General features: G+C 48.8%; 12 protein-coding genes across 12 annotated transcripts; 4 read left to right on the top strand and 8 right to left on the bottom strand.

Moving 5' to 3' along the window:
• Positions 1 to 395: 395 nt before the first annotated feature.
• Positions 396 to 2,927, bottom strand: N7503_001015 (Zn(II)2Cys6 transcription factor; the record flags this gene model as incomplete). Its single annotated transcript, XM_057060576.1, has 1 exon — positions 396 to 2,927. The coding sequence occupies one exon, from the start codon at positions 2,925 to 2,927 to the stop codon at positions 396 to 398; it is 2,532 nt and encodes an 843-aa protein (XP_056927499.1).
• A 390-nt stretch (positions 2,928 to 3,317) lies between these two features.
• Positions 3,318 to 4,640, bottom strand: N7503_001014 (acyl-CoA dehydrogenase family protein; the record flags this gene model as incomplete). Its single annotated transcript, XM_057060575.1, has 1 exon — positions 3,318 to 4,640. The coding sequence occupies one exon, from the start codon at positions 4,638 to 4,640 to the stop codon at positions 3,318 to 3,320; it is 1,323 nt and encodes a 440-aa protein (XP_056927498.1).
• Positions 4,641 to 5,112: 472 nt separating this feature from the next.
• N7503_001013 (uncharacterized protein) lies at positions 5,113 to 6,003 on the top strand (the record flags this gene model as incomplete). Its single annotated transcript, XM_057060574.1, has 1 exon — positions 5,113 to 6,003. The coding sequence occupies one exon, from the start codon at positions 5,113 to 5,115 to the stop codon at positions 6,001 to 6,003; it is 891 nt and encodes a 296-aa protein (XP_056927497.1).
• Positions 6,004 to 6,491: 488 nt separating this feature from the next.
• Positions 6,492 to 7,720, bottom strand: N7503_001012 (aminoglycoside phosphotransferase protein; the record flags this gene model as incomplete). The annotated part of the gene is made up of 2 exons (XM_057060573.1): positions 6,492 to 6,868; positions 6,931 to 7,720. The coding sequence occupies 2 exons, from the start codon at positions 7,718 to 7,720 to the stop codon at positions 6,492 to 6,494; spliced, it is 1,167 nt and encodes a 388-aa protein (XP_056927496.1).
• A 669-nt stretch (positions 7,721 to 8,389) lies between these two features.
• Positions 8,390 to 10,477, top strand: N7503_001011 (flavin-containing monooxygenase; the record flags this gene model as incomplete). The annotated part of the gene is made up of 1 exon (XM_057060572.1): positions 8,390 to 10,477. One exon carries the CDS (start codon positions 8,390 to 8,392, stop codon positions 10,475 to 10,477), a length of 2,088 nt encoding a protein of 695 aa, XP_056927495.1.
• Positions 10,478 to 11,824: 1,347 nt separating this feature from the next.
• On the bottom strand, positions 11,825 to 12,918 carry N7503_001010 (uncharacterized protein; the record flags this gene model as incomplete). Its single annotated transcript, XM_057060571.1, has 5 exons — positions 11,825 to 12,176; positions 12,231 to 12,300; positions 12,364 to 12,716; positions 12,774 to 12,825; positions 12,885 to 12,918. 5 exons carry the CDS (start codon positions 12,916 to 12,918, stop codon positions 11,825 to 11,827), a joined length of 861 nt encoding a protein of 286 aa, XP_056927494.1.
• Positions 12,919 to 13,543: 625 nt separating this feature from the next.
• N7503_001009 (uncharacterized protein) lies at positions 13,544 to 14,995 on the bottom strand (the record flags this gene model as incomplete). Its single annotated transcript, XM_057060570.1, has 3 exons — positions 13,544 to 14,499; positions 14,551 to 14,653; positions 14,711 to 14,995. The coding sequence occupies 3 exons, from the start codon at positions 14,993 to 14,995 to the stop codon at positions 13,544 to 13,546; spliced, it is 1,344 nt and encodes a 447-aa protein (XP_056927493.1).
• Positions 14,996 to 15,982: 987 nt separating this feature from the next.
• N7503_001008 (flavin-containing monooxygenase) lies at positions 15,983 to 17,914 on the top strand (the record flags this gene model as incomplete). Its single annotated transcript, XM_057060569.1, has 1 exon — positions 15,983 to 17,914. The coding sequence occupies one exon, from the start codon at positions 15,983 to 15,985 to the stop codon at positions 17,912 to 17,914; it is 1,932 nt and encodes a 643-aa protein (XP_056927492.1).
• Positions 17,915 to 18,381: 467 nt separating this feature from the next.
• N7503_001007 (alpha/beta hydrolase) lies at positions 18,382 to 19,347 on the bottom strand (the record flags this gene model as incomplete). The annotated part of the gene is made up of 1 exon (XM_057060568.1): positions 18,382 to 19,347. One exon carries the CDS (start codon positions 19,345 to 19,347, stop codon positions 18,382 to 18,384), a length of 966 nt encoding a protein of 321 aa, XP_056927491.1.
• Positions 19,348 to 19,925: 578 nt separating this feature from the next.
• N7503_001006 (acyl-CoA dehydrogenase family protein) lies at positions 19,926 to 21,401 on the bottom strand (the record flags this gene model as incomplete). The annotated part of the gene is made up of 3 exons (XM_057060567.1): positions 19,926 to 20,453; positions 20,554 to 20,764; positions 20,815 to 21,401. 3 exons carry the CDS (start codon positions 21,399 to 21,401, stop codon positions 19,926 to 19,928), a joined length of 1,326 nt encoding a protein of 441 aa, XP_056927490.1.
• Positions 21,402 to 21,729: 328 nt separating this feature from the next.
• N7503_001005 (alpha/beta hydrolase) lies at positions 21,730 to 22,677 on the bottom strand (the record flags this gene model as incomplete). Its single annotated transcript, XM_057060566.1, has 1 exon — positions 21,730 to 22,677. The coding sequence occupies one exon, from the start codon at positions 22,675 to 22,677 to the stop codon at positions 21,730 to 21,732; it is 948 nt and encodes a 315-aa protein (XP_056927489.1).
• A 433-nt stretch (positions 22,678 to 23,110) lies between these two features.
• On the top strand, positions 23,111 to 25,986 carry N7503_001004 (SDR family oxidoreductase; the record flags this gene model as incomplete). Its single annotated transcript, XM_057060565.1, has 4 exons — positions 23,111 to 23,263; positions 23,327 to 24,141; positions 24,197 to 24,605; positions 24,661 to 25,986. 4 exons carry the CDS (start codon positions 23,111 to 23,113, stop codon positions 25,984 to 25,986), a joined length of 2,703 nt encoding a protein of 900 aa, XP_056927488.1.
• Positions 25,987 to 26,227: the final 241 nt, after the last annotated feature.

Raw genomic sequence — 26,227 nt, 5'->3', positions numbered from 1 at the left:
AAGAGTTCGAGCGGAGAACGGGGGATACAAGTACGACATTATGATTGTCTGACTTTAGCTTATTCAAGAAGCTGATAAATATTATACTACAATAGATCATATAGGGAGATTTGCTTTTGCGTGGCTTGGTTTTTTTGTGGTGAATTAATTTGGAAATATTGAAAATGAAAGCCTTGTTGCATGAAACGGTGGGTCAGAAGAGATCTTTTTTTGGAAAATTCCCGCAGTCGAAAGGCAATATCCAGTGCTTCTTTAGGATTATGGATTGAGTACGGCAAGTACAGAGTTAATGAAGACAGAAAACCTTGACCCCGGAAGAGACCGACCGGGCGATCTGGCTGGTGAACCTTTTTCAGGGCAACCTAGTGAGAGAATAAAATAACATAAGATGAGTCTTAGAGCAAACCCAACTCCTCGCCTGAAGTGACATTGTTTGGTACCGCCCAAGTGTTAGAGCTATCAAAGTTCATGAATGCTGGGACGGGGCTACCAACGTTGAACCAATTTCCCATATACGAAGAGTCGGGTAGAAAGTCGATTGCCACGATGTTGGGAGCATCAAGTTGACTGTCGCCGTCCGACCAAGCTTCCGAACTATATTGATGGCAACGCAGGTCGTCGTTGCCGGTCTCACAATTATGGTTATTGGTTCCATTCCAAATCCCTGCAGGCGGCTCGGTGATATTTGGATGGCTCGAGGGACTTGGATATGCGGTGGCGACCTGAGAAACGGCTTCACTCTCTGGGGTTGAGCTTCGGCATCCCAATAGTTGGGGTTTATTCCAATTTGGCTTAGTCGAAGGCAACTCAGGTACTAAGGAGGGAACAGCAATGTCGCTTTTCCTCAAGACTGCCTCAAGGAAATGAATAGCGAAGTCGGCTGAGCTGTATACGCTCTTTAGTTGATGTAAGACATGAATGCACTGATAGAAGCGGCCAACGCTGATATTGCGAATCTCCTCTTCGTGAGAACGCATATCCCCTAGGTGAGATAAGGCAGCTGACAGGAATGCTGGAACGCTGCTAGTTGATAAATACTGCAGCTGGCTGTCCATCTGCATATCGAAGGCTAGCTTTGTCAAGGCGATAGCAGCATTTGTGACTTTCTCTCTTGATGACTTCTTTTGGGCGTTACTATCCGTGGTCTCAGACTCTGCATAGAACACCTGTGGCTTATGCAAAATATTGACCGCTGCAAGATAGTTCATACGTAGTATGGCTTGGTGCAGGCGAATTATTCGGTCTGTCTCATTCTTATCTCCTGTCTGTCGAGTGCCAGTGGTGTATTTGGACCGGGCATCTTGATTATTGACAAACTCTTTCAGCTCCAGGTCACATTTGGTCACATCATCCGCGGACGACTTCGACCGCGTTGGAACGACGATGATTCTCAGCATATATTCGGCGATCATGGGTTGGTCGCTCACAACTGAGTATTGTGAGTGGAGAATGTGACCTAAACAAACCGCAAGCTTGCTTAGCTCGATGCACATAACTGCCATAGTAGAGCGTGCCGATGGGTCTGACAAGAGCATTCCTGATTTGCCAAGGAACTTGATCACGGTATGTGAGGGCTCATTTAGGTCAAAGTCGTTTAACGTAAGCTGCGGCACGTTATACCCCTTATCACGAATTCTAGAGGGCCGGCGAATCCCCATCGCCAGCAGCCGGTCTTGAATGATGCATGACCACCATATCCTCCGCCTGAGCCGCTTTTTCTTGATTGTTGTTCTACAAAGTTCTGTTTCGCGGTGGATGCCAACTACCTGGGCAAGACTGAATGCAATACCAGTCCAATACCAGGAGTCTTTACCATCGCTAGGGCAGTCGTACCAATATGTCATGAGTAGTACAGCCTGTAGGAGTGGCAAGTGCTCTTGCTCAAAATCGAGTGCGTAGAGCAATCGAACACGGCTAAAGAAGACTTTTCGAGCGGCCTTTCTGCTACTGTAGCCTCGTGACTGTAGCAACTTGGCGTCGACAAATCCAACGCTGGCAAACATGATAGCCTGGAATAATATCAGACTCACAGAACCGCGTTCACTGCCCTGTATTATGGACAAGAGGAAGTCCTCAAGGTCAACAGTAGGCATGAAAGGATATACAATGGTGACATAGGCCCTCAAAATTTCATCCCGTAACGCATTGTCAGGGATAGTGAGGGCATCTTTGTCCGCAAGATAGCTGATATCTCGATCTGTGATATGACGTGGCATGGGCTTGATGTAGGGGGGAAGATATATGCCCGAGGCATTGACCTTGGGGAGTACCTGACAATGAACTGACGTCGGTGATTGGGTCAAAGGGGGGTTATCCTCTTTTGATGAGGAATTGTTGACATGGCCAAGATTGCTTTGCGGCACGATAACAACAGGTACTTCATCACCCGCCTGTTCAGAAGGGCTCAGGCTCGGTTGGTCTACCGAAAAATTAGGTTCATACTTGAATACAAAAGCAGCGACCGCTTTCTCGGGCGAATTAGTCAACACAATTGACTTACCGTCATAGGCCAGCGCGTCAAGATCTTCACTTGGCCTGCTATGTTGCTGCTGACCTGGCGATGGTGTACGCTGACTTCGGGAAGACCGGACAGGAGAAAATGGTCGATTGTGTGATACATAATGCGGAGGGGACTCGGGCGGCGCTTGATTTGATACTGTGGGTAGAACACCAGGCTTTCGGCCTCTATTAGACTCTTTTACCACGCATGATTGGTTGTCAAGGCGACAGTTGGTGCAAGGCCGTCCTCCGTTGACCACATCACAGCGGACCTTGCGGTTACGGCAGGATAGACATGCTCTGGCGGCACGCCTTTTGGACGGCTGCTCTTTGTTGTGCTCGAAAGCTGGGCGTTTCTGCCCTGCATTTTGCCCCGAGGTGGTGCTGGGGCCCTGGGGGAAAGTGGAATTGGGGCCTGGGATATCCATCGAGAAGGAAACAGGTTCGGCTAAAGAGGATAGATACCGAGGAACAGAGGGTATTTAGAGGAGCGTTGTGGTGCTAGTGAAAACGCTGTATGGGTTGTAGGCAGATGTATATATTTTCAAGGTTGAGACGCTGACTTTGGGACTGGACATGGTGTGGGGAAAGGAGGATACCCCGGAAGCGGGGAAACCGGGTGTGGGGAAGCAAGGGCCAGTGTTTTTGAGCCTCTAGCCAATGAAAAGCCTAGGATTTGGGAGATTCAGAAACTTTCAATATCCTTGACAATGGCCCAAAGCGCGGAGGCGAAGCCAAGTACGCTAAGTGGTTATAGCCTCGGTTATGCAAATTGATTAAGCTCATGCCCGAAATTATTATGAAATGAATGTGTACATCTAGTAACTTTTAGGCAAGCCCAGAACACGCTGACCTATGTAGTTCTTGATCATTTCCCCGCTTACCGGAGCTATTCTTGACAAGACCGCCTCTCTGAAATACCGCTCCACGTGATACTCCTTTGCGTATCCCATACCTCCGTGAGACATGATTGCTCGCTCTGCGGCCTTGAAGGCGGCTTCTGAGGCCAGGTACTTCCCAGCATTGGCATATTCCCCATCCTCATACCCTTCATCATAGAGCCGCGCCGCCAGGTAGATCATTAGCCGGGCGCTCTCGAGGTTCATCCAGCATTCGGCAAGGGGGTGTTGAATTCCTTGATACTTGCCAACGGGGTTTCCAAAGACAACCCGCTCGCTAGTATAATTGCACGCCCGGCGCAATGCTGCATATCCTAACCCTAAGGCCTCTGCCCCGACAAGAATACGCTCAGCATTCATACCGTGCAGTATCATACGGAATCCGTCGCCTTCCTGTCCAATTAAATCGCCTGCAGGCACCTTCCAGTCTTCAAAGGACAGGCTATTCGTGTCCACTGCGGAGCGTCCCATCTTAGGAATCTCGTGGATTTGCACGGCAGATCGATCAAGATCGGTATAGAATAAGGAGAGCCCCTCGCTAGGTTTCTTGACATCCTTGAGGGGTGTAGTTCTGACAAGGATCAGGGCCTTTTCCGCCACCTGGGCAGTCGAGATAAAAACCTTAGAGCCACTGAGAATATAATGATCCCCTTGCTTGCGTGCTGATGATTGTAACCGCAGGGTATCTAGGCCGGTGTTGGGCTCTGTAACTGCAAAACAGGCACGTTCTTTGCCCTGTATCAAAGGCACAAGCCATTGCTCCTTCTGCTTATCAGTCCCAAACTTGGCAACAGGTTCCAGACCAAAGATGTTCATATGGACCGAGGAAGCGCCATTCATTCCTGCACCAGACTCAGATACAGTCTGGAGCATCACGGCTGCCTCCGATATACCGAGTTCAGAGCCGCCATATTTCTCTGGAAGACAGATCCCTAACCATCCATTCGAAGCCAGATCCTTGTAGAGCTCCCACGGAAATTTGTGCTCCATGTCCCTCTCCGACCAATACTCATCGGTGTATTGGCTACATATTGCGGAGACTGCTTCGCGGACCGACCGCTGTGACTCCGTCCATTCAGGGAGATTGGATGGTAGGTATTCGGTTGCGCGGGCGTGAATCTTTCTGATGTTCGGCGTAGAAATAGCACTGCGGAGATTGGAGGAGGCAATTGTGCCCCGCGTCGGGGCTCTGCATATTATCGAACAAAGGGAAAGGGAGTTGACCGAGAGTTGTCTTTTCATGGCTGAAATTAGAATGTATAATAGTGGATGAGATGGCAGAGCGAAGAACTTTTTTTTTGTCGAAGGGCAGAAGGGTGAAGTATCCGAGAGGTGGTTGTTCTGAGCAGATGGGTTCACTCTCCTCCAATTTGGAGCATTAGGCTTTTTATTAAAATGAAGTGGATTAAAGGTGGAGCCTGATTATAGTATATGAAGCTTGATTTGAGCTGCGCAACTAGCCTCCCGGGATGACCATAGTCAGAATGATGCTGAGCCGAGGGTATCAATCATGGACGCCGAGGTGACTCAGCCTTGTCCACAACTGGACCCCCGAACAGCCGTAGAAACATCGCAGAATCAATGATGAGGCCGCACTTGTATAGTATGGGCATTATTTCATGCAGTTGCCCAGGTGGGCCTGCTGGTGGGCCGGAAGCCTTTCCCTTTCGAAGATCCTGTCTCTCAAATCCCGCGATTCCACATTACACGCGAAATGGAGAAACCAAATCTAAAACTTGAGCGCTCATCACCGCCAAGAGTGAATGAATTTGTGAAAGGATGTATTCCCTTTATTGTGGGGTGTGGCTCTGGCATGGTCGCCACTACCTGCATCCAGCCCATAGATACGATCAAGGTTAGGATGCAGCTGACGGATCGAAGTCAGGGCAAGTCATCCCCGTGGTACGTTGCGAGAAATATTGTCGCAAGCGATGGGGTTGTCGGCCTCTATCAAGGCCTTTCCGCTGGTCTTCTTCGGCAACTTGTCTATGGAACCTTGCGTCTAGGCCTTTTCTCAACCTTTGAGCAACAACTTGAGCGCAGAGCTCACGAACAAGATAGATCTCTTGGATTCCATGAGCGAGCCCTCGCTGGACTCGGTGCTGGGGCGCTGGCGGCCTTCATAGGCAACCCAACAGAGGTCGCCCTGATTCAAATGCAGGCAGACAGCATGCGACCAATACAATACCGGAGGAACTACTCTTCTGCTTTCGATGCACTAAGACGCATCGCAAAGAACGAAGGGATTTTTAGTCTTTGGAAAGGGGCTAATCCGACCATTATTCGAGCAATGTCCACGAATTTTGGCCAACTGGCCTTTTTCTCTGAGTCGAAAAATCAGATTCAGAAACATTCATCGATGTCCCGAGAGAAGCGAACTGCACTAGCAGCTTTTATTGGTGGTTTCGCTGGAGCATTTGTAAGCCTGCCATTTGATTTTGTCAAAACGCGCCTCCAGAATCAGTCAATGTCTGGACCCTCTAGTGGTCTGCCCATGTACACCGGTACGTTTGACTGCTTTGCAAAGGTTGTGCGAAAGGAAGGTCTTTTACGATTTTACCGGGACTTTTGGCCATACTTGATGAGAATTGCACCCCATTCGTAAGTCACACCATACCAGAGAACTTAGAAAAGGAAGCTAAGAAGGATATCACTTAGCACAATCGCTCTTTTCTTGGCGGACTGGGTGAATACGCTTATCAAGGGAAGGATCTAGCAGGAAACATGGATGCTATATTGCTTGATAGACACGTAGTTAACCTTGGTAGACATCTACTTAACAATACAACCCATGGAAATATCCATTTTCTGCAAATAATCATTTTTGCAGGTTAATACATAAGTTTATAAGGTTGTCTCCATTGCAACTGCGGCTTTGCCATTTTGACTGAATACTGGACCCAATGAAGAATTCATTTATACTTAAGGGAGAGAATTTTTTTAAGGATTAAATAACAATGGTTTGCAGAGGCCTAGGTAGCTGAACATGACAGCTCCTGTTTAAAGATGCCGTATTTCTATCACAACCCTCGGAGACCCCACACACTGGCAATATGTGGAAAATGCTATCTGACTCTACCAATAGTATTCTATTTAATCTTCGAAAGCATCGAGTGCATCGTGGTCGTCTATGAGTGCAGCGATGCGGCCAATAAAGTCCAAAGTCGTTTCCTCGCTCTGCATGTCGGGCATGGATGTGGATGGTGTAAGAGTCATTGTCCAGTACCACAATGCGCCAAATGATTGCCTTCGAAGTTCCAACCAGGCCTCTTTCGGATCGACCTTGGGCCCGCCTTCTTTCTCCAGTTCCGAAACATAAAGCTCGACCATTTCATTCTCCCAAAGCCGGCGCTTGTCGGAAGGGACAGCCGTGCCTAGGACGTAAGCAAGATCGCGAGACCAATGTCCCCTTGATAGGGCCTGCCAGTCAGTCAAGCCCATGCGGCCTTCTGCTGTGATGTACCAATTTCCTATTGAGTCGCAAAGATTCAGCATCTATTAACGCAAGCTAAGTCTGTCAAGTATCACGTACCGAGGTGGACATCGCCATGAACCACTGTTGGCGGCAGAGAGCCATTGCGATGTACGGACTTTACCGTCGCAGGCCAAATTTCCGCCTCCCGTGCAAACAGTCTGGATGGTATAACCTCTTCCGCAGCTTTAAACCCATTGGTGCAGACCGTTTCAAGATCGAGAAATGAACTGAGGTTATTAAACCGGTCCTTGTATCCCACCAGGTTCTTGAAGAAGGGCATCTTAGAATCGTAGAATTTGCGATGCAACCTAGCGAGGATCTGGATCTGTTCGGCAAACTGAGCCTTGCTTAAGACTGTTTTGTGAGTACAAAAGGTAGCGGTGTCACCAATATCCTTCAGCATGACCATAGAAGCCCAAGACTGGGGGTCATATGCGGCAAAGTACGCGGATGGAGCTTCAATTTCAACACGAGGTCGGATATCGTTGTAGAATGAGATTTCGCTGTGGGTACCTCCGCTACTCAGCACAATGCGATTCTCTACCGCATGGGTGGCCTTGCAGAACACTGAGGTTGGGAAGTTTGCCGCGCTGGGGCCGTCCCACTCCAGGTTAATTCGACGACGATTGGCGGTCCCATTATCTTCGGGGCCGAGCGTATAGTGCTTGACGACAGTTCCGGTGGAATCCCGATTCAGGGTGGCAGTCAGCCATTGCGTTGTAATGGCATCGTAGGAGACCGGGATATCTCCAAAACTGCGTGGGACAGGCGGGTTCAATTGCTCTTTGGCAAACTTTTCGCGTATAGCCTGAACTATATCGTGTCGGAGGGCGCTAGGGGGAGGCATTGCTGGATTTCGCTGTATTGAAGAGGGAAAATATGGCCTGCTCGTCGCTCGTGACTTCGGCGAATGTTGGTAGGTTCAGCAAACTTGCTTTGTTACTAAATGCCTACCTATTTTATTGTCAGCGGCTGAATATCGGTATAGTCAGAAGAGGTGCAGGTACGTAGAGACGGGCTGGGCAGGATGGAACAAAATAATAGTAGTCTCGTTCGGGTGGAAGGAAAGAAAAGGGTTATCGTGGGCATTGATTGCTACAAGGATCATTTGATACATGCCCAGTTTGATCTTGATAAATAATTGTCGAATTAGCCGTGGAACGATGCGTGTATCCTTTTTTCCCCCGGGAAATTCGGGTCGGAAATGGTCCTACGAAACATGTTTGAACATGTCCCCGAGTTATTCCTGCTTGCCCTTCGCCACCCTCCTTGCCCACGTAAAACGGGATCAGTCAACCACATTTTCCTTTTTGGCTTCGAGGGTCAACCATATGGATCCCTAGACGAGGTTATGGGGTAGCCTTGGTTGAGTGCGTGGCATGTGGCTGGCCGAGTCTGGAGGCCGGCCCGAGGCAAGTAGGCAGAACAACAATCAATGCAAGTATGGAATATAAGGCATAGACACAATTTGTGCACGAAGCAAAACAAATACCCAACATCAGATCTACAAGCGATTATGACGAAGAGCGCTACGCCCGACTGGAGTGACGAGGCAATTCGTACACCCAACGCTGATTCCACAATTGGATGGGCTGGTGTGCCATTATCGCAAACCCTCGCTTACTATGGCCATGTCGAGCGGCCGGTGCTTCCTACTAATGACAAGCTTGGTTTTACTCCGGATTATGCGACCGTGGATGTCGACAAGCTTGTTGCATCGTTTGTGAAGCGCTTTGCCGCGGCTGTTAAATCGCAGGATGTCGATACCATTTTAAGCTATATTTGTGAAGATGGTTATTGGAAGGACGTGATGTTATTGACATGGGACGTTAGGACCTTTCATCGGCATGATACCATTCGACCCATGCTCAAAGAAAGGCTCCCAGTCACAGAGCTCAAGAATATTCGAATCCATAGCCAGATTCCCTCATCCAGGGAGAATCTCGGGGATGATTTGTCTTTTATTTTGTTCCATATAGAGTTCGAATTTGCACATGGCACCGGTATTGGTGCAGCACGCCTTAGCCCCGTGGCTGCCAAGGAAGGGTCTGCGGCAGAATTGGCAGAGGTCGATTCGTGGAAGCTGTACTCGATCGGCACAGCTGTGGAGACGATTGCAGGATGGGACGCTGAACATGGTGACAAAATGCGTTACCAGCCCGCAAAGCTGCAAGATCCTCTGGGACAAGGAAGAACCTATCTAGAGCTCAGGCAAGACGAGGTGGAAGGCCGGGAGGGTTTTGAACCGACGGTCGTGATCATCGGAGCCGGACAAACTGGTCTGGCCATGGCTGCTCGGCTCAAAGTCCTAGGAATACCACACCTGATTATCGAGAAAGAGGACAGACCTGGCTATAGCTGGGCAAGCCGCTATGCTTCGCTTTCCTTGCATGGGCCCACCTTCACAAATCATATGCCATGTGTCCCCTTCCCAAGTTGGTTCCCCGTCTTCCTCCCTGCGCGGCAGCTTGCCGACTTCCTACTGCACTACGCTGGAATCATGAACCTGAATATCTGGACGAAGTCAGAAATCGACGGCAAGAATGCGCTGTACGATGAGAAACTGGGAGAGTGGACCATCACCGTCACGCGAGAGGACGGTAGCAAACGAGTCCTTCACCCCCGCCATTTGATGATTGCCACAGGGATTTCTGGAACATTACCAACTGTGCCTGAAGTTCCAGGAATGTCGGAGTTCGAAAAACATGGTGGCACCATTGTTCATTCATCCCGGTATAAATCAGACCCCAACGTGAAAGGGAAGCGAGGCCTGGTGGTAGGTGCCGCAACCTCTGGACATGACATTGCCTTCGAACTGTATGAGAAGGGCTGCAACGTGAGCATGATCCAGCGCAGTGCAACACATGTCATGTCGGTTGATAAGAGCGTGCGGCGCCTCATGAAGGACCGTGAATTGACGAATCGTAAAGGGGGTCTACCAGTCGAGCTTTTGGACCAATCCACTTTCTTACGGCAATCGCTGCCCGTTCAGTATGAGCTCTTACCTCGGGGACAAGTCATTGCGCGTGACTTGGATAAACACCTCTTGGAATCCCTCAGAAATGTAGGGTATCGCCTCCATGATGGTTATCACGGTGGCGGTGCCTATTCAATGTTCCACTTTGACCAAGGAGGATTCTACTGGGATACCGGTTGCTGTAAGCTCATTGCGGATAAAAAGATCCAACTTTTACACTCGGAGATTGAGCGCTTCACCAATGATGGCGTTATTTTCAAGGACGGCACTCGCCAACAAGCAGATATCGTCGTTTTCGCAACTGGTTATATGGAGACTAAGGGCGCCATTCAAGCGATTATGGGAGATGAGATGGCAAAGAAGTGTCACGAGCGCTGGGAAAAGGGAAATGCCTTCTTCATTGGCCCAGAGGGTGAATCTATCGTAAACTACTGTCCTCTCCCGCAGAAAGGCCTGTATGCAATGTTCCACCAATTTGCATTTAGCAGATTCCACTCAGCTCGTCTCGCTCTTCGCATCAAAGCACAGGAGCTAGGCATCGATGTCACACCCTATGGCAACAAGCCTGTTGGACCTCCCAGCACTGCTGCTGGGCGTCAGCGTCGCCCTGAAGGCCAACCCCTGTGACAAGCGAGAATACTTTCCAGCTGTTTATTACGTATCTATGGTTTTGTGACGAGGCTTGGCATCGGTGAGACTCAATTCGGTGGCCTTTTTCATATCATAACTTTTAGCTGGTGTTTTTCCTAAAGAGAAGGTAAATAGCAATACTGACAATAGAAAGAGATACAAGTAAGACTTGCTGCTCGTAGTGACATCACGTTATTTGTTCGTAACTTTTTGCCCGCTTACCCAGTCCAACATACTCATTGTAATCTCTATATCTTCCATTGGAAGGTTCCCGATGACTAGATAAGAGATTCGAATCTTGCAGGCATAATGGATGTGAAGTGATTCTTATGCGTTCATCAGTCGCTCTGGATTAGGCTTCGGCAAATGGGGCCCCATTTCAAAATTCTAGCCCACCCCAACCCATAAAATCCATGCCCCCATTTTCAGATAAGGATAGAGTTGATGCCTAATTTAGGCCTAATTGAGACCTGCTGTATGCCTGATTTTACATATTGAAGTGGTTGATTTGCCGTGCTGATTGGGGAGATATATACACGTAGAACATACAGCTTCACCACCTTACTTACCACATATGTATATAAGTCTTCGCCCTAACCACCCTTTGTATATAATTCGGATGAAGAATAATCTATATCATAAGGTCTTAACCTTACATACAAGCTCAAGAGCTATATTCTAACTTATTTAGGTGAGAACTTTATAGAAATGCGTATTTAAAGTGGTATCTTACCCGTTTAGAACCAATTTTTCTGCATATTTCATGAAAAATGCACATAATTTTGGAGCCACAAAATGGGCTCAAATGGGGGCCCATTTCAACCCCCACCGAGCCCATATACCGAAGCCCACTCTGGATGGTCTGGACGGACGTCTTGGTCAAAAGGGGTTATTAGGCGGTATGAGTGGTTAGTGAACCAACGTTGATGACTAAGAGGTCAGGTGACCCACTCTCAAATAGTCAGCTGATATATGTTGCCGAGGTAGACTCAAATCCACGATCAAAACCTTCGGTTTTGGGATGCGCTCCAGGTACTACCCAGGTTTTTGTGGCCATCCATGGATGCGGCATTCAATTAACCATGCAATTTGTCTATACTGTCGCTTTTACCATAAGTTTCACGCCAAAAAGTCAGGGTCCAGTTCAGAATTGTGCAGATGACAAATATCTTAGAAATTACCGAGTTGCCAATATGAAGGAATTCGGAATATAAAACTATGCCAATACTTGCGATGTGAACCGATTGAGGGTCGAAGATGAGATAATTTATTGATAGTCCTTGGAGTTTGAAATAGAGTCAAGAACAGTTAAGCTAAGACATTCATCCATCATTTGACTGGAGTTTACTCCAATATGGGCTGGTGGAACTGGAATGACCGGTGCGATCTGTCCGTCGTCATTTCCACGCTTTCTTTGCACTTGTCGTTAGTGTATTCGGGAATCTCCTTGACTCGATACCCCTCATCGCCAGGCAAAATCTCAACTGCCTCACCGGAGGTATCACTGTCACCCAGCAGAGACTCAAAAGCTTCCACTAGAGTATCTACACTGATCAACAGTCCCCTGGCTCCCGCTTTATCATAGAAAGCCCCAGTAGAGATATTGGTCTTGACTATGTTCGGGCATATAGCGTTCAGGGTGATTTTTTCGTCGGGTAAGTATTTGCCGAACGAACGGACGAAGCCCAGCACAGCACTAGAATTGCGTTAGTGAGTATTTGGCGATAAAAGATTAGCTGGGAGAACTTACTGTTTTGAAGCAGTATAGATAGGGAGAGACGGGATGTAGTAGAAGCTGCATCCAGAGGCCACCAACACAACTGCAACAAGTTAATTATTAAAACAGAACAATCGGGTAGTCAACGAGCTCAAGTTCAACGTACGCTTTCCACGATACCCGTGCTTGCCTGGCTTTTGGCAGCGAAAGTGTTGAATGGCCAGCGCGGAGGTATAAAGAGGCCCAGTTCCATTGACATCGAATACCTTCAGGTTCGGCTTCTCGAATTCAGTCGCTTTCGGTCTATTTGGGAGCCAGGATGACTCGGGAATCCCAGCCACGGCAAATACGTAATTGATTCTACCGACTTTTTCGATAGCGTCTTCAAAGCCTTTGCGCTGGGACTCCCAGTCCGCTACGTCGACCTGCACTGCGAAGGCGACTTGTCCATTCTGAGTAGCCTCACGAGCGACTTCTGTTGCCCCTTCGATATTGCGGTCGGCAATCACAACTTTCATTCTATAAAAGGAGGTATTAGCGCGATTTTTCTCATTTTCATTCATTAGAACTGCGTACCCCTTGCTCAAAAGCCTCGCAGCTAAGGAACGGCCGATGCCGCTGGCACCCCCTGCGAAGAATATCTTAGCATTGGCTGGTTAAAGCAGTCTCACGAGGGTGCTTTTTTACCGGTGATATAGGCAGTTTCTCCTTCATAAGACATGTTGCACGGTCAATACTAGGGCATATGAAACTGATCAATAGTTGATTGTATGAACAGGAATTCTTGGTGACGGCCTTCAGAGTATATAGCGACAACCAGAACTACAGTATTCCCTTGGCGAAACTCGGAAAGAGAGCTGTAAATACTGGCGTGAAGGATTACCGAGGGGTCTGGGTTTATCATTCTGACCCTCGGAAGACAGATTCAAGTTACAATAACCTCGCCCCACCTTTGATTGGATTAGTGAAGGTGGGGATGTTGACCATCTAGGGTATCGTAATATCCTTAGTCCTGCCGAGGGTTGATTTACGACCGTTTGCAAGGGCCAGTGTAATGACTGAAGACTTCGTCCGTCCTACAAGTCTCTTCATTCCGCGGAATCCTGAAGTATGCTAGTACCTAACAGGAGTTTGATCCTGTTACGACCATGCTTGATTCAATTTTCAGGCCGGATTTACAGGAGGACACAGAGGTGCTTGACTGGTTTAGTTGGTTGGCCTTCATAGGTTGTCATAGTCGGTCTGTCATCGAGAAAGCAGGAGAATAGTGCCAAAGGAAGTAATACTGAATCAAGATCATCATACGGCCTGTAAATGACTAGCTATTTGATAAGGAACACTTGTAACTACAATCTTGGCCGCTCAGAGATATCTCTCACGACGTATCCCCGGCTTCCCTCTTTCTCCTTCTCCCGTAAGACTCTCCTCAGAATCTTACTACTTGGGCTCTTCGGTATCTCCGCGATGAACTCAACCTCCTTAATCCACTTGTAACGTACTAGCTTCTCTTTCACATACTGGATCAGACTCCTACCGACGGAATCACTGGCCTCAATATTGGGTTTCAACACAACATAAGCCTTCGGTCGCTCAGCGCTATACGGGTCCGGTATCCCTAAGACAGCGCAGTCACCAACACTGGGGTGACCTAGCAAGATATTCTCTAGTTCAGCCGGTGCGACCTGTAGACCCTTGACCTTGATCATCTCTTTTGTGCGATCAACAATACGAATGAAGCCTTGGTCATCGATCACGCCGACATCTCCGGTACGGAGGAAACCATCAGTGCCAAAGGTCTCGGCCGTTTCCTCCGGGTTTCCGAGGTAGCCCAGAGCAATCTGGGGGCCCTTGGCAAGGATTTCGCCTGCTTCATTGGGACCTAGCTCTTTGCCAGTGCTCACATCGATGACCTTGACTACCGTTGACCCCAGCAGTGTGCCAGAATTATTGGCATAATCATAACTGTAAAACTCTGGCGGATGTGTTGTAAGGCAGCAGCATGATTCTGTCATGCCATAGCTTTGCCGGAAGCCTGTCCATGGCATCCTTTCCCTAAGCTGCTGAATGACCTCCGACCCCAGGGGTGCAGCGCCACACGCGATACGTTTGATGCTTTTTATGTCATACTTGTCGACAATGGGGTCACGCACGAGTCGTATAACAATGGATGGAACGAGTGTAAGATCGGTAATCTGATATCGGACGATGGCGTCGAGAAATCCTTCCATGGTGAATTGTGAAAGCATGACACATTCATCGTTACTAGCAATAGGCCAGTGAAGAAAACGCACGAGTCCACTAACTGTATGTCTGTCAATGCTGTTTTATTTATATTTAACTTCTGGATCCTTACTGTGGAACAACGGTAGGCTGGCTAGAAATCGTTTTTTATCGGCCCCCGCCACAGCTTTGAGCTGAAGGCATTGAGCGATCACATTGCGATGAGACAGCATCACCTAAAATTTATAGGAGTCAGCTGGCAACTCCGGTAATGTTGGGATATCGCGTCTCACTGCTTTTGGCAGGCCGGTAGTTCCACTACTAAAGTTCAAATAACCACAAACGTCGTTCGTCTGCCCTGCAGGTATGCGGTAGATGGGGCTCTGACAATGTTCGCCATAGCCTTTACCAATCTGTAGGAGCTGCTTCACTGTTGTAAAACCTTCATGTTCCCCTTCTAACAGAAATATATTCTCCTTGGGAATCCCTGCCTCCTTCGCAGCCAAAAGGCATACATCAATGGAGCCGGGCACTGTCATGATGTATTTGGATTTCGCCGTCTTGAGAGCATGCGACATCTCACCTGCGGTGTATGAAGGAGATGCGCCATTAACTCTTCCACCTGATTTCTCGTGTTTAGCTTGTGTTATGTTAAGGCAGGAAACCTGGGTGGGAATAATACCTGCTCTCAAAATGGCAAACAGACCCACTGGATACCATATTGTGTTCTGACTGAACAAGGACACGGTATCCGAAACTTGCAAACCATATTTTTTGACCAAAGCCGTGCACAAATGGGTTGCATGTTCCTTCACCGCGGAAAAGGAAAGCCGCTCCTGAGTCGCAGCATTGACGAAGCCGGCTATCTCATTTGGCGGATAGTTGAATAAAGGCGAGTACCTTCGATCTTCAAAGGCCCATTCCCATACGGTCAAGTCGGTTGGATCTGTTCATATTGTAAGAGAAGGCTCGTCAAGTAAAAGAAAATCTAGGATGGTGAAAATACATTCAATATCCGGATGTTTGGATGTGAAAAGCATTGTAAGATTGTACCGCGTGACTGCAGGGAAAGTGACAACAACGCCGAACGTAAACAATATTGATCCTTGATGCTCACAATTAAGTCACTGTTTAAAACAGCTATGAGTGTCGTTCGCTGGTGGGTGTCACGATGTTCTAGGTCAGCTTGGATCTGGGTATCCGAGGCAGGCGAGGGGGGTCGGCTCCTTGGCCCGAAGGTCAAAACTTAGGCTGAGAAGTTGGGCAAATTGCGCTCTCCATCAAGATCTATCTCTAAGCCTCAATCTGGACAATCTATGAAATACTTATGAATCCAAGAATAACCCCTCGGTCCTCGGCCTGTTCTTTGCAATATTTGGAGTCGGGTATATCTTCACTTAGATGCTTGCCCTTTGCTGAAGAGGAGGTTGAACACTGCCAACGCACCCTCATCCATTATATTAGTATAACGTTGGTGATTATAATCTGGGTGCTGTGCCTCAAAAATCTTGAGATATTTCGATACCCTCACCAAAGATCTACAACACGCCCCCTAGTGGCCAAATATGGCGCCACATGCAAATGGTACTGTCAATGGCACAAAGCCAGTCGACCATGAATTTATCAAAAATTCAATTGACAAATCAAACCTAAACGCCCTGCGACTTGCCTTACTTCAAGTTACTGGAGATCCTGACTTGGCCAACATGCGCACTCGGCGCCACGCCATTCGGGGCGGTGCCATGTTTGCGCACATTCTGTCGGAAGAAGATGTCCCGGCCTTGAAAGAGAAAGCATTCGCCTATTTAGCGGCTCGGGTGCCGGGTGATCCCATCCCGCCACCGCCATCAAAGGCCGAGGCCAAAAAGCTAGCCGACCTCTTTGGGGATGAGCCAGTCCCCGAGGTCGAATACGATTACCATTATGAAGAGCTGGCGTACGAGGAATTTCCTCGAGATGCTAAATGGACGGACAAAAAGCCTTCAGCCGAAAAAATCGACAGTTTCAAGGTGGTGGTCATTGGCGGTGGTATCAGTGGCGTCGCTGCCGCTGTACAATTCAAGCGACTCGGATTAAACTTCCAGGTCCTGGAGCGCCAGGGAGCTATCGGTGGCACTTGGCTTCTCAACTCCTATCCTGACGCACGAGTCGACACCTCAAGTTATCTCTTTCAATTCAAATTCTTCAAAAATTATCCTTGGTCTGAGTATTTCGCATCTGCTGGCGAGACGCGAAAGTACCTTGATGACGTGGCCGAGCACTACCAGATTAAGGATCATTTTAAATTCAACCGCGAAGTGATCGGAGCTGTCTGGCATGAGGATACAAGCGAGTGGGAGCTCACTGTGAAGCATGCTGACGGTCTCGAGGAGACTATCACCTGCAATGCTATCGTCAGTGGCAGTGGGCTGTTTGCCACAGCCAATCAGCCGGATATTAAAGGCATCAAGGACTTCAAGGGCCCAATCTTTCACACTTCCAAGTGGGATAGCAGCGTTGACTACAAAGACAAGCGTGTAGCGCTCCTCGGCACCGGATCAACGGGTACGCAGCTCGCCCCCGCCGTCGCCCGCGAGGCTAAACAGTTCACCGTTTTTCAACGCACGCCTAACTGGATCATGAAAATGGACGGCTACCGATCCGAAATCGATGACCATGTGCGCTGGATGTTCGCAAATATGCCCTATTACTGGAATTGGTATTGCTATTCGTCTCATGTGACCTCTCAGCAACTTCAGTACATGCAGAACATCGACAAGGACTGGCAGGCCAAGGGCGGTAGAATTAACGAACGTAATGACTTGGTGCAAAAGAACCTGACCGAATACATCATGTCCAAGGCAGAGGGGGTTCCAGGTCTCCTGGAGAAGATCCTACCCAAGCACGCCCCCCTCGTGCGACGGCTAGTCGTCGACAATGGCTTTTACGATATGTTACACCGTGAGAACGTGGAACTTGTCACCGATGACATTGACCAATTCACCGAGAACGGCCTCAAGACAAAGGACGGTGTGGAGCGCGAGTTTGACATTGTTGTTCTTGGTACCGGGTTTAAGGTCACCCAGTACTTCTATCCATGCAAGTATGTCGGTCGAAATGAGGCATCAATGCAATCCCTGTGGAGTAAGGATGGCCCGCGGTCATACATGGGCCTGGCTTTGCCGGGATTCCCCAATTTCTTCAGTTTCTACGGACCCAATCACCAACCGCGCTCTGGAGGCTTCTATTCGTGGGGTGAAATCTGGGCACGGTATACGGCGCTCTGCTTCGTCCACATGCTGGAGAATGATAAGAGCTCTATGGAGTGCCGCAAAGATGTTTTTGACGATTATAACACTAGACTCGACGAGGCAGCTAAGGACCTCATTTGGGAGATGGAAGGACATGGATACTACGTAAATGAATTCGGTCGCCAGAGCGTCAACGCGCCATGGCATACTGCTGTCTACCATCGCATGGTCTCAAAGCCAAACTTTGAAGACTTTGAGATCCGATAGAAGAGCTCTATACACTGATGGAAAAGGCTTCGTGGTATTTGATTTGCTGACCTTTCTCCATTCATAACTTCTTTACTATTTCTATTGCGTTGCTGCCTCGTGTCAAATGATTAATGCCATTCAAGTTACTTTCAGATTATACATATCTAGAGATTAGCATGCAAATCTGGCTACCAGTTGTCTTATATTTGCTTTGAACACATGATTATTCCTCCCATAAGGACGAGCTGAGAGCTCTACTGCTAGAGATACAAAAGACTAGCTATTTTCGGGGACTGCAACTACCTTCTATAAATGTAATTACTTCAAGATCAGAGTAAGGACCGTCTCAATGTTAAGATCATTTAGTAAACTCAAATTCAAGTATGTATGTGTCTCATTTTCTAGGCTACAGGGAGGCGAGGGGCTGCCCGTCGATATGACGCGGTCACTGCCTGTCCATTTGCAAAAAGTATACTCAACATTCCTTAAAATGAAAGCATTGCCTTGCACCTGTTTTCCTGCGCCCTGGCAGTTGCAGATATGAAAGGTGCAACCATTTCGAATGCATGTGGTAAACCAGAATATACATGAAGCTCGGTAGAGATATTCTCACCTAACAACCTTGTCGCATATGTAATGCTCTCATTCCGGAAGATGTCAAGCTCACCAACATCAATATAGGTAGGCGGCAAGCCAGCTAAACTCTTTGCCCTCGCAGGGGCTGTATAGGGTGAGACGGAGGCGTCGGATATACCCGCATCATCTCCCAGAAGAGCAGTCCAGGCGGTGATATTGTCCTCCGTTTTCCAGAACGCCAACGGCTCCACTGCCTCATTTGCAGTGGTTGTCCGGTCGTCTAGCATTGGATAGACGAGAATCTGCTTCGCGATGGGAGGCTCGAGATTTCTGTCTCGAGCCATCAACGTAACACCAGCAGCCAGGCCACCGCCTGCACTTTCTCCAAAAACTGCAATCCTGGCCGGGTCAACTCCAAGCACGTTTGCATTCTTGTGTAGCCAAACAAGGGCAGAATAACAGTCCTCGACAGGAATGACCCCATTATACTCCGGGGCTAGCCGGTAGTTGACGCTGAAAATGGGAATTCCTGTTTCGCTGACAAGAACCGCCAATGGCTTGGCATGTAGCTCTGCTGATCCCAATATCATACCACCGCCATGGTAATGCATAATCACTGGTCCCGGCTCTGTGGGTGCGCCTTTTTTGCTAAAATTGATGATTGGAATTTGGTAGCCATCATAGGCTTCCATATGATATACCGTCTGCTCCACATCAGGTGAATCTGGCAATACTCCATATAACCGAGCGATTCCTTTTTCCCTTGCATCTCTGCTGAGCTTGATACCCTCGATGGTGAGCTTAGCTCGTTTCGATAGGATAGGGATCAGTGGCTCGATAGCTGTAGCGTACTCGGGGTCGAATTGGAAAGGCATTTTGACTCGCCTTTAAGAATGATGCCAGCGACTGTGTATTCATGCAGGAGTTTGTGAGCTCTATATGAGAAGATAGACGAATATTGCACTTGACACTCAGCGAGTGGTATATTACCGAGGGTGGGCGAGGAAACCTTTCCGCTCTATAGAATAGTGGTACACACGACGCTCGAGGAAGCGGAAAGGTGATGATCATTTCCGGCCTCAGATGGTGGTGGGGGGTGGGGGCCGGGGGCCGGGGAGGAGGAGGGGTTGAAGGCAACTTTTCCTGATACGCTAATACGTTTAAATCACTCACAAACTGTCTCCGAGACAAGGCTTTGCCGAGGGCTTTTGCTTGCGGCAAACGGCAACTTGTATTTTGATTCGGATGTCTACGAAAAAACAAGAGAGAGGATGAGACGATGTCAGAGAAACATATGGACGAACAAGCACTGAGCAAGCTACATTGTAAAATCTTTCGCGATTGACGGGACTGCCAAGGTAAATCCTAGGCACAAGGCTACATGAGGCACGGCATATTCACAGCAGGAATAGGTATTTATGATTGGATAAGATGATCGCGTTCTGCAATGACCTCATAGCTTTCCCTTTCCCACAGTACGTGCGTTGTTTCTATAGCTTTTGACAAGCTGGCGAATAGCGAGGTCAAACATGACATCTTCACTACCTCCTGGAATTCGTGCTGCTGGCACCTCCCGATAAAGCTTCTCTACTAGCTCACCCTGACCAGTGCGAGTATAGCCATTGCCGCCGAAAAGAAGAACTGCACACCTAGCACACTCGTCTAGCACTATGCCTGCTCTGGCCTTCGCTAGAGCAAGAAGGCCTCCAAGCTCTGGCGGTGCCCCATGATCTTTTGCTTTGTACATGGTGTACACAAGCTGATCCACCCAGGCAGACAGACTCTCAAGCTCCGAGCCACACCTGGCAAGACGATTCCGGACCACAGCTTGTTCCATGAGCGGTTTCCCGAAGGCTTCCCGCTTGAGGACGTAGTCAAAGGCCGCCGAGAGCGCGACCCTGGCCGTTTGTGCAACCCCAATCGTAATTGCGAGTCGTTCATGATTGAAGTTTCGGGTTATCATCTTCATTCCATCTCCCTCCTATACAAAGATAAGTGAACGATACGCGATGCCAGGTGAGATATTGGGATATGGGAGATGAGGCGCGTAGGTGACTAGAGGCTGCATGATGAAGACATACCTTTCCAATAAGATTTTTCGCGGGAACTCTGACATCCTCAAGGTCAATGAATGTGGTACCACTGGTAGTACCTCCAGTTGTCTTCATTCGGCGCATGGATACTCCAGGATGACCGAGCAGGGGCACCACCAGGAGCGAGAGTCCTTTGGCTCCCGGGCCTCCAGTTCTGACAGCCATCGTAGCGTAATGAGACCAAACTCCATTGGTAATCCTAAAACAATCAGAAAGGAGTGCAAACACTGAAGGCGACAAAAGACTAACCATTTTTTCTCACCGTTCACAATGTAGTATTCCCCACACTCGCTCTTAACGGCGGTGGTGGAAATATTTGCGACGTCACTCCCAGCGCTCGGTTCCGTAATAGCGATGCAAATCCTTTTCTTCCCACAGATCAGATCCGGGAGAAGTCGTTGTTGCAATTCTTGGCTGCCATAGGTGATGATAGGCGGCATTCCATAAGCCATTCCTGTGGATAATGATGATGTAGGACCCCCAACGCCTGGTCTTCGCATTTCGCTTATATAAATTGCAAAATGAAAGTAGTCAAAATCTTCAATCCGCAAGCAACCAAGGAGCTCGTTGATGCCCATGGACTTCAGTAGATCAATTGGTAGTGGAGCGGGCAAGTTCGGAATGAGCATGTTGTGCTTCGAAAAGGTCTCGAAAACATGCTCTGGAACATTGCCTTCCGTTTCCCATTCTTGCGCGTACGGTGCCAGATGGGTTGAGACAAATGCACGACAAGCCTTCTGCCATTTGATGTGCGAGTCCGTATAGTATGGAGAACCGTGGCCCATTAGCCATGGCGGCTCAGAAAATGGTGTCGGAGCATCGTTGGATGGAGGCATAACCAGAAACAGAATTTGAACAAATACAGAAAGTATCTAGACCAAGTGGCGTATATTTTTAGGAGACTTTAAGTCATGGAAACATATATGGCTGGTCGCGGATTGCCAATCTTGGAACCCAGATTGCCGAGGCACGAGGGCAAGACCCAATCATTATCAACTACACAACCTTGGAAGGGACACCGAGATCCAAGTGGGATGGGAGTTTTTCCAACTGTAAGTTTCCTCTTCTTTTCTCGCTCAAGTATTCCATTTCTCTAGGATACACCGTATGTACATATTGTAGAAATTCGAAGAATTCATCATTGCTAGAGAAGACCGAGGAAGGTCAAAAGCTGAGCATTGCCGCAACTCGGTTAGCCAGGGCGCGTTGAGCGACTTTGGAGGTTGGCGCAAAGCGTTGAAAAGCATGAGGAACTCCTTCGTAAACATGCATGTCAACTGGAATGTTTGCCATGATGAACTTTTGGGCATACGTGGCCCCCTCGTGGATAAACATATCTAGTTGACCGCAGTCATAATAAAGGGGTGGGAGGCCTCTCACATCCTCCAGTCTGACCGCTGCTGCATACGGTGGAACCTTATCTGTCTTATACAGATCTCCCAGGTAGGCTGACCAGCCTGTTATAACGTCCTCCGTAGCAAATACAGCAAGTCCGCCGGTATGGTCCGTTTCTGTCCGGTCATCTAGCATGGGGTACATCAAGATCTGCTTGGCTAGCGGGGGTGATAGCTCTCTGTCTCTGGCAAGGATGGCGAGCGCCGCCGTCAACCCGCCCCCGGCGCTTTCACCCATGATCGCAATCCGATGAGGGTCAATGTTGAGCTCCTCAGCGTGATTCTGAATCCACAGTAAAGATTCCCAGCAATCCTCGAGGGGGCGAGGGTACAGATACTCCGGCGATAGTCGGTAGTCGATGGACAAAATAGGGACGCCCGTTAGCGAGACATAGTTGGTTAAAGTCGGGGTCATTGCAGCGGCAGTGAGGCAGGTGTAGCCTCCTCCATGTATGTGAACAATCGCGGGACCAGGCCCAGAGCTAGTCCCTGTTTTGGTGAAATGGTAGATAGCGACTGGATGACCGTCTGATGAGGGGCTATGGTGCACCTGCTGCTTGATGTCTTTTGGCAATTCTTGGTTTTGTGACTTTTCGATAAATTGCGCAATGCGATCTCTTCGACTTTTGATGTCACCGACCGGAATCACATCTCGGTGGTCAGTGAGAGATTCGCCCGCCAATTGGGCGAATTCTGGATCATAACTTAGCGCAGACATGATGTTCGTATTCTTTTTGTTGGTTGGATTTCGTTTGGTGGTTACAGAGCGCAGTAAGTGTAAATCACACGCAATGGGCTAATGACGGTGGTTGTGCCTAATATTTAATGGAATAAACAAAAAATTCTGCGTGAAATGCTGGGCAATTTTCTTTACATTATGTGAATGTGTATATGTGGGAGCATTAATCGGCCGCGGCCCGACAAACCATATCACCTTGGGTTTTATTCAAGGGCCCACCGGCATCCTCGGTTTAGAGCTTCACCCCTTAGCCCTTGAGAGTCTTTTCTTCGTAAGCCAGCCTTTAGACTGAGTCTATATTGTTCTCCGTCGGGAAAGATATAAACCTGAATCTTTCCATCTCAGACAATCGAGACCATTTTCAGTTGTTCTGCTGTGTTAAAAGTGCTCATTGCTGGAAGAAACGCCTAACATGAATCTAAACTTTGAGAGCCAGGTTGCAGTGGTAACCGGCGCTGGTTCAGGTTTGGGAAAAGCCTATGCCCTATTTCTTGCGTCTCGAGGCGCTAGCGTCGTGGTCAATGATGTTGGAACATCGCTGACAGGGCAGGGCAACAGCCTTGAGGTAAGTTTGTGAATAACTGAATACTTGTTGGGTTTACTGTAATAGCTCACATGGCGCGTCTAGGCCGCGGATGAAGTTGTCAAAGAGATTACCGACCTTGGTGGAAAGGCGGTAGCAAGCTACGACAGCGTCGAGCATGGAGAAAACATCATCGATACGGCACTAAGGACATTTGGCAGGATTGACATTCTCATCAACAACGCGGGAGTTTTGCGCGATGTCACCTTCAAGAACATGACGGATGCACAGTGGGATGCCGTTATCGCAGTGCATCTCAGAGGAGCATACAAAACGACTCAGGCAGCATGGTCGCACTTTCGCAAGCAAAAGTACGGTCGCGTCATCCTTACCTCGTCCGCAGCTGGCTTGTTTGGCAATTTTGGCCAATGCAACTACGCTGCCGCGAAGGCAGGCATGGTAGGATTCGGCGAGACCCTCGCAAAAGAGGGAGCCAAGTATAATATCCTGACAAACATCATTTCACCCATCGCTGCCAGCCGGATGACAGCCACCGTGATGCCGACAGAGCTCCTGGAGCACTTGACACCCGAGTGGGTGGTCCCGCTCGTTTCCTTTCTCGTACACCCCAGAAACCAAGACGAGAACGGCTCCATTTTTGAAGTTGGCGGGGGTCATGTTTCCAAGCTACGGTGGGAGAGATCCCAGGGTGGTTTGCTCAAGTGCGATGAAACAATGACCCCTGGAGCGGTTTTGGCTAACTGGGCTGCTATCAACGATTTTCACAATGCCGAATACCCGACCACGACCGTCGACCTTGTCGCAAAGCTAAGAATGGCACAACAGCTTCCGCCAAATAAGCCTGGGGTGGATGTTGATTTCAACGGAAGGGTAGCCGTGGTGACTGGTGGAGGGGCAGGGTGAGTCAAGCTGTAGCCATGCATCTACGCGTACTAACACATGTCCCCGCTGCAGTTTGGGTCGAGCATACTGTATACAGCTTGCAAAGCTGGGCGCATCAGTCGTCGTGAACGACCTAGTGAACCCCGGCCCGGTCGTCGAAGAGATTCGGGCTTTTGGAGGAACGGCTGTCCCCAAAAAGTCATCGGCCGAGGACGGCGACGCCATTATCAAGACAGCTATAGAGAATTTTGGACGGATCGATATTCTCATCAACAACGCAGGGATATTGAGAGATAAGGCATTTCAGAACATGACAGAAAAGATATGGGATGAAGTTGGTAACGTTCATCTGAGAGCCACATACAAATGCTCAAAGGCAGCATATCCATATATGGTCAAGCAGAAATACGGCCGTATTGTGAACACGACAAGCACGAGTGGAATATACGGTAACTATGGTCAAACCAACTACGCCGCCGCTGTAAGCCTGCCCCGAAAATAACTTACTGTGCATTCTACTGACCGTTCCACTGCAGAAAACTGCAATCATAGGATTCTCGCGGGCCTTGGCCCTTGAGGGGCGCAAGTATAACGTTCAGGTCAACTGTATCTCGCCATCGGCGGGGACGAATCTGACAAAGGCCGTTCTGAGCGAGGAGATCGTCAAGAGCCGAAAGCCAGAATTCGTCGCACCCATAGTGGTTCTACTATGCTCTGACAAGGCCCCAGCAACAGCTTCTGGGCAGGTCTTCGAAGCTGGATGCGGGTGGCAAGCGAGGACACGATTTCAACGATCCGATGGAGTTGACTTCCCTCTAAATGAGCGTCTCACACCCGAGAAAATCTTAGACCGCTGGCAAGACATCACAAGTTTCACCACTAGGAAAACAAGTAGCCCTGAGGTTGCTTCCGACTTGCGAAAACGCATTCTCGAGAATATAGACCGCGCCGCTCGTGCTCAGGACTCTGCCTCGAAGCAAACGCAATATCTGGACTTGATTGAACAAGCCAAGAATGCTGAAGCCCAGGAGTCACGAATGAGTTTCTCGGATAAAGATGCCATCCTCTACAACATCTCTCTTGGCGCCACGTCGTCCCAACTGCCTCTCGTGTATGAGAAAGATCCCCATTTCCAGCTTCTCCCATCCTTTGGCGTCATTCCAGGGACAATGGCTTCTAGGTCTTTCAATCTAGAGACCCTGGTTCCAAATTACTCTCACAAGATGCTTCTGCATGGAGAGCATTTTCTAGAGATTCGCAAATACCCCATTGCAACATCCGGAACCCTGGTTTCTTTTTCCAAGCTCGAGGATATTCTGGATAAGGGGAAAACAAGCGTTGCAATCGTTAGCACGCTGACTATTGATGCTACGACCAGAGAAGAATTGTTCTACAATGAATTCTCACTTGTCATCCGTGGGGCTGGTGGCTTCGGCGGTCCCGCTGCCCGGTCTTCCCGCAACGAGGCATCGGCTACATACCATGCGCCCGATCGCAAGCCAGACGCTGTATTAGAAGAGAAGACATCAGTCGACCAAGCCGCTCTGTATCGCTTGAATGGAGATCGAAATCCTCTACATGTCGATCCTGCCGTCAGCCAGGCTGGCGGCTTCGAAGCCCCAATCTTGCACGGACTTTGCACGTTTGGAATAAGTACTAAGCACATCGTCTCCCATTTCGGGCAAATCAAAAACATTAAAGTTAGATTTGTCAGCACGGTAATTCCGGGCCAGACCCTTTTGACGGAGATGTGGAAGGATGGAAACAGGGTGATATTTCAAACAAGGATCAAAGAGACCGGCAAGCTGTGCATCTCAGGTGGAGGTGCCAGGATTGACAGCCCCCCAGGAGCTCGTCTTTAACTGTACTCATACACTTACGACCCTTATGGTCTTCCTTCCTTATCGCTCGCCAGTATTACCATATTACCATGATTTATTTCCATGCTTATTCTTACTGCTCCTGCAGGTTTCGGGCCCGGGCCTGATGCTCACAAATCATCATCTTCTACCCAACCTTGCTGCTCCTGCAATGCTGTCCTTAACATAAACACGTGAATCAAAACCTCCCGATTGCGTTAGAGCCCTTGTCATTCACCCAGCT

The sequence above is a fragment of the Penicillium pulvis genome (genome assembly GCF_028828015.1).
Source record: "Penicillium pulvis strain IBT 33274 chromosome Unknown contig_10_segment0_segment0, whole genome shotgun sequence".
NCBI classification, from domain to species: domain Eukaryota; kingdom Fungi; phylum Ascomycota; class Eurotiomycetes; order Eurotiales; family Aspergillaceae; genus Penicillium; species Penicillium pulvis.
Note: the sequence above shows the minus strand (reverse complement) of the source record. Positions and strands in the feature narration are given on the sequence as shown.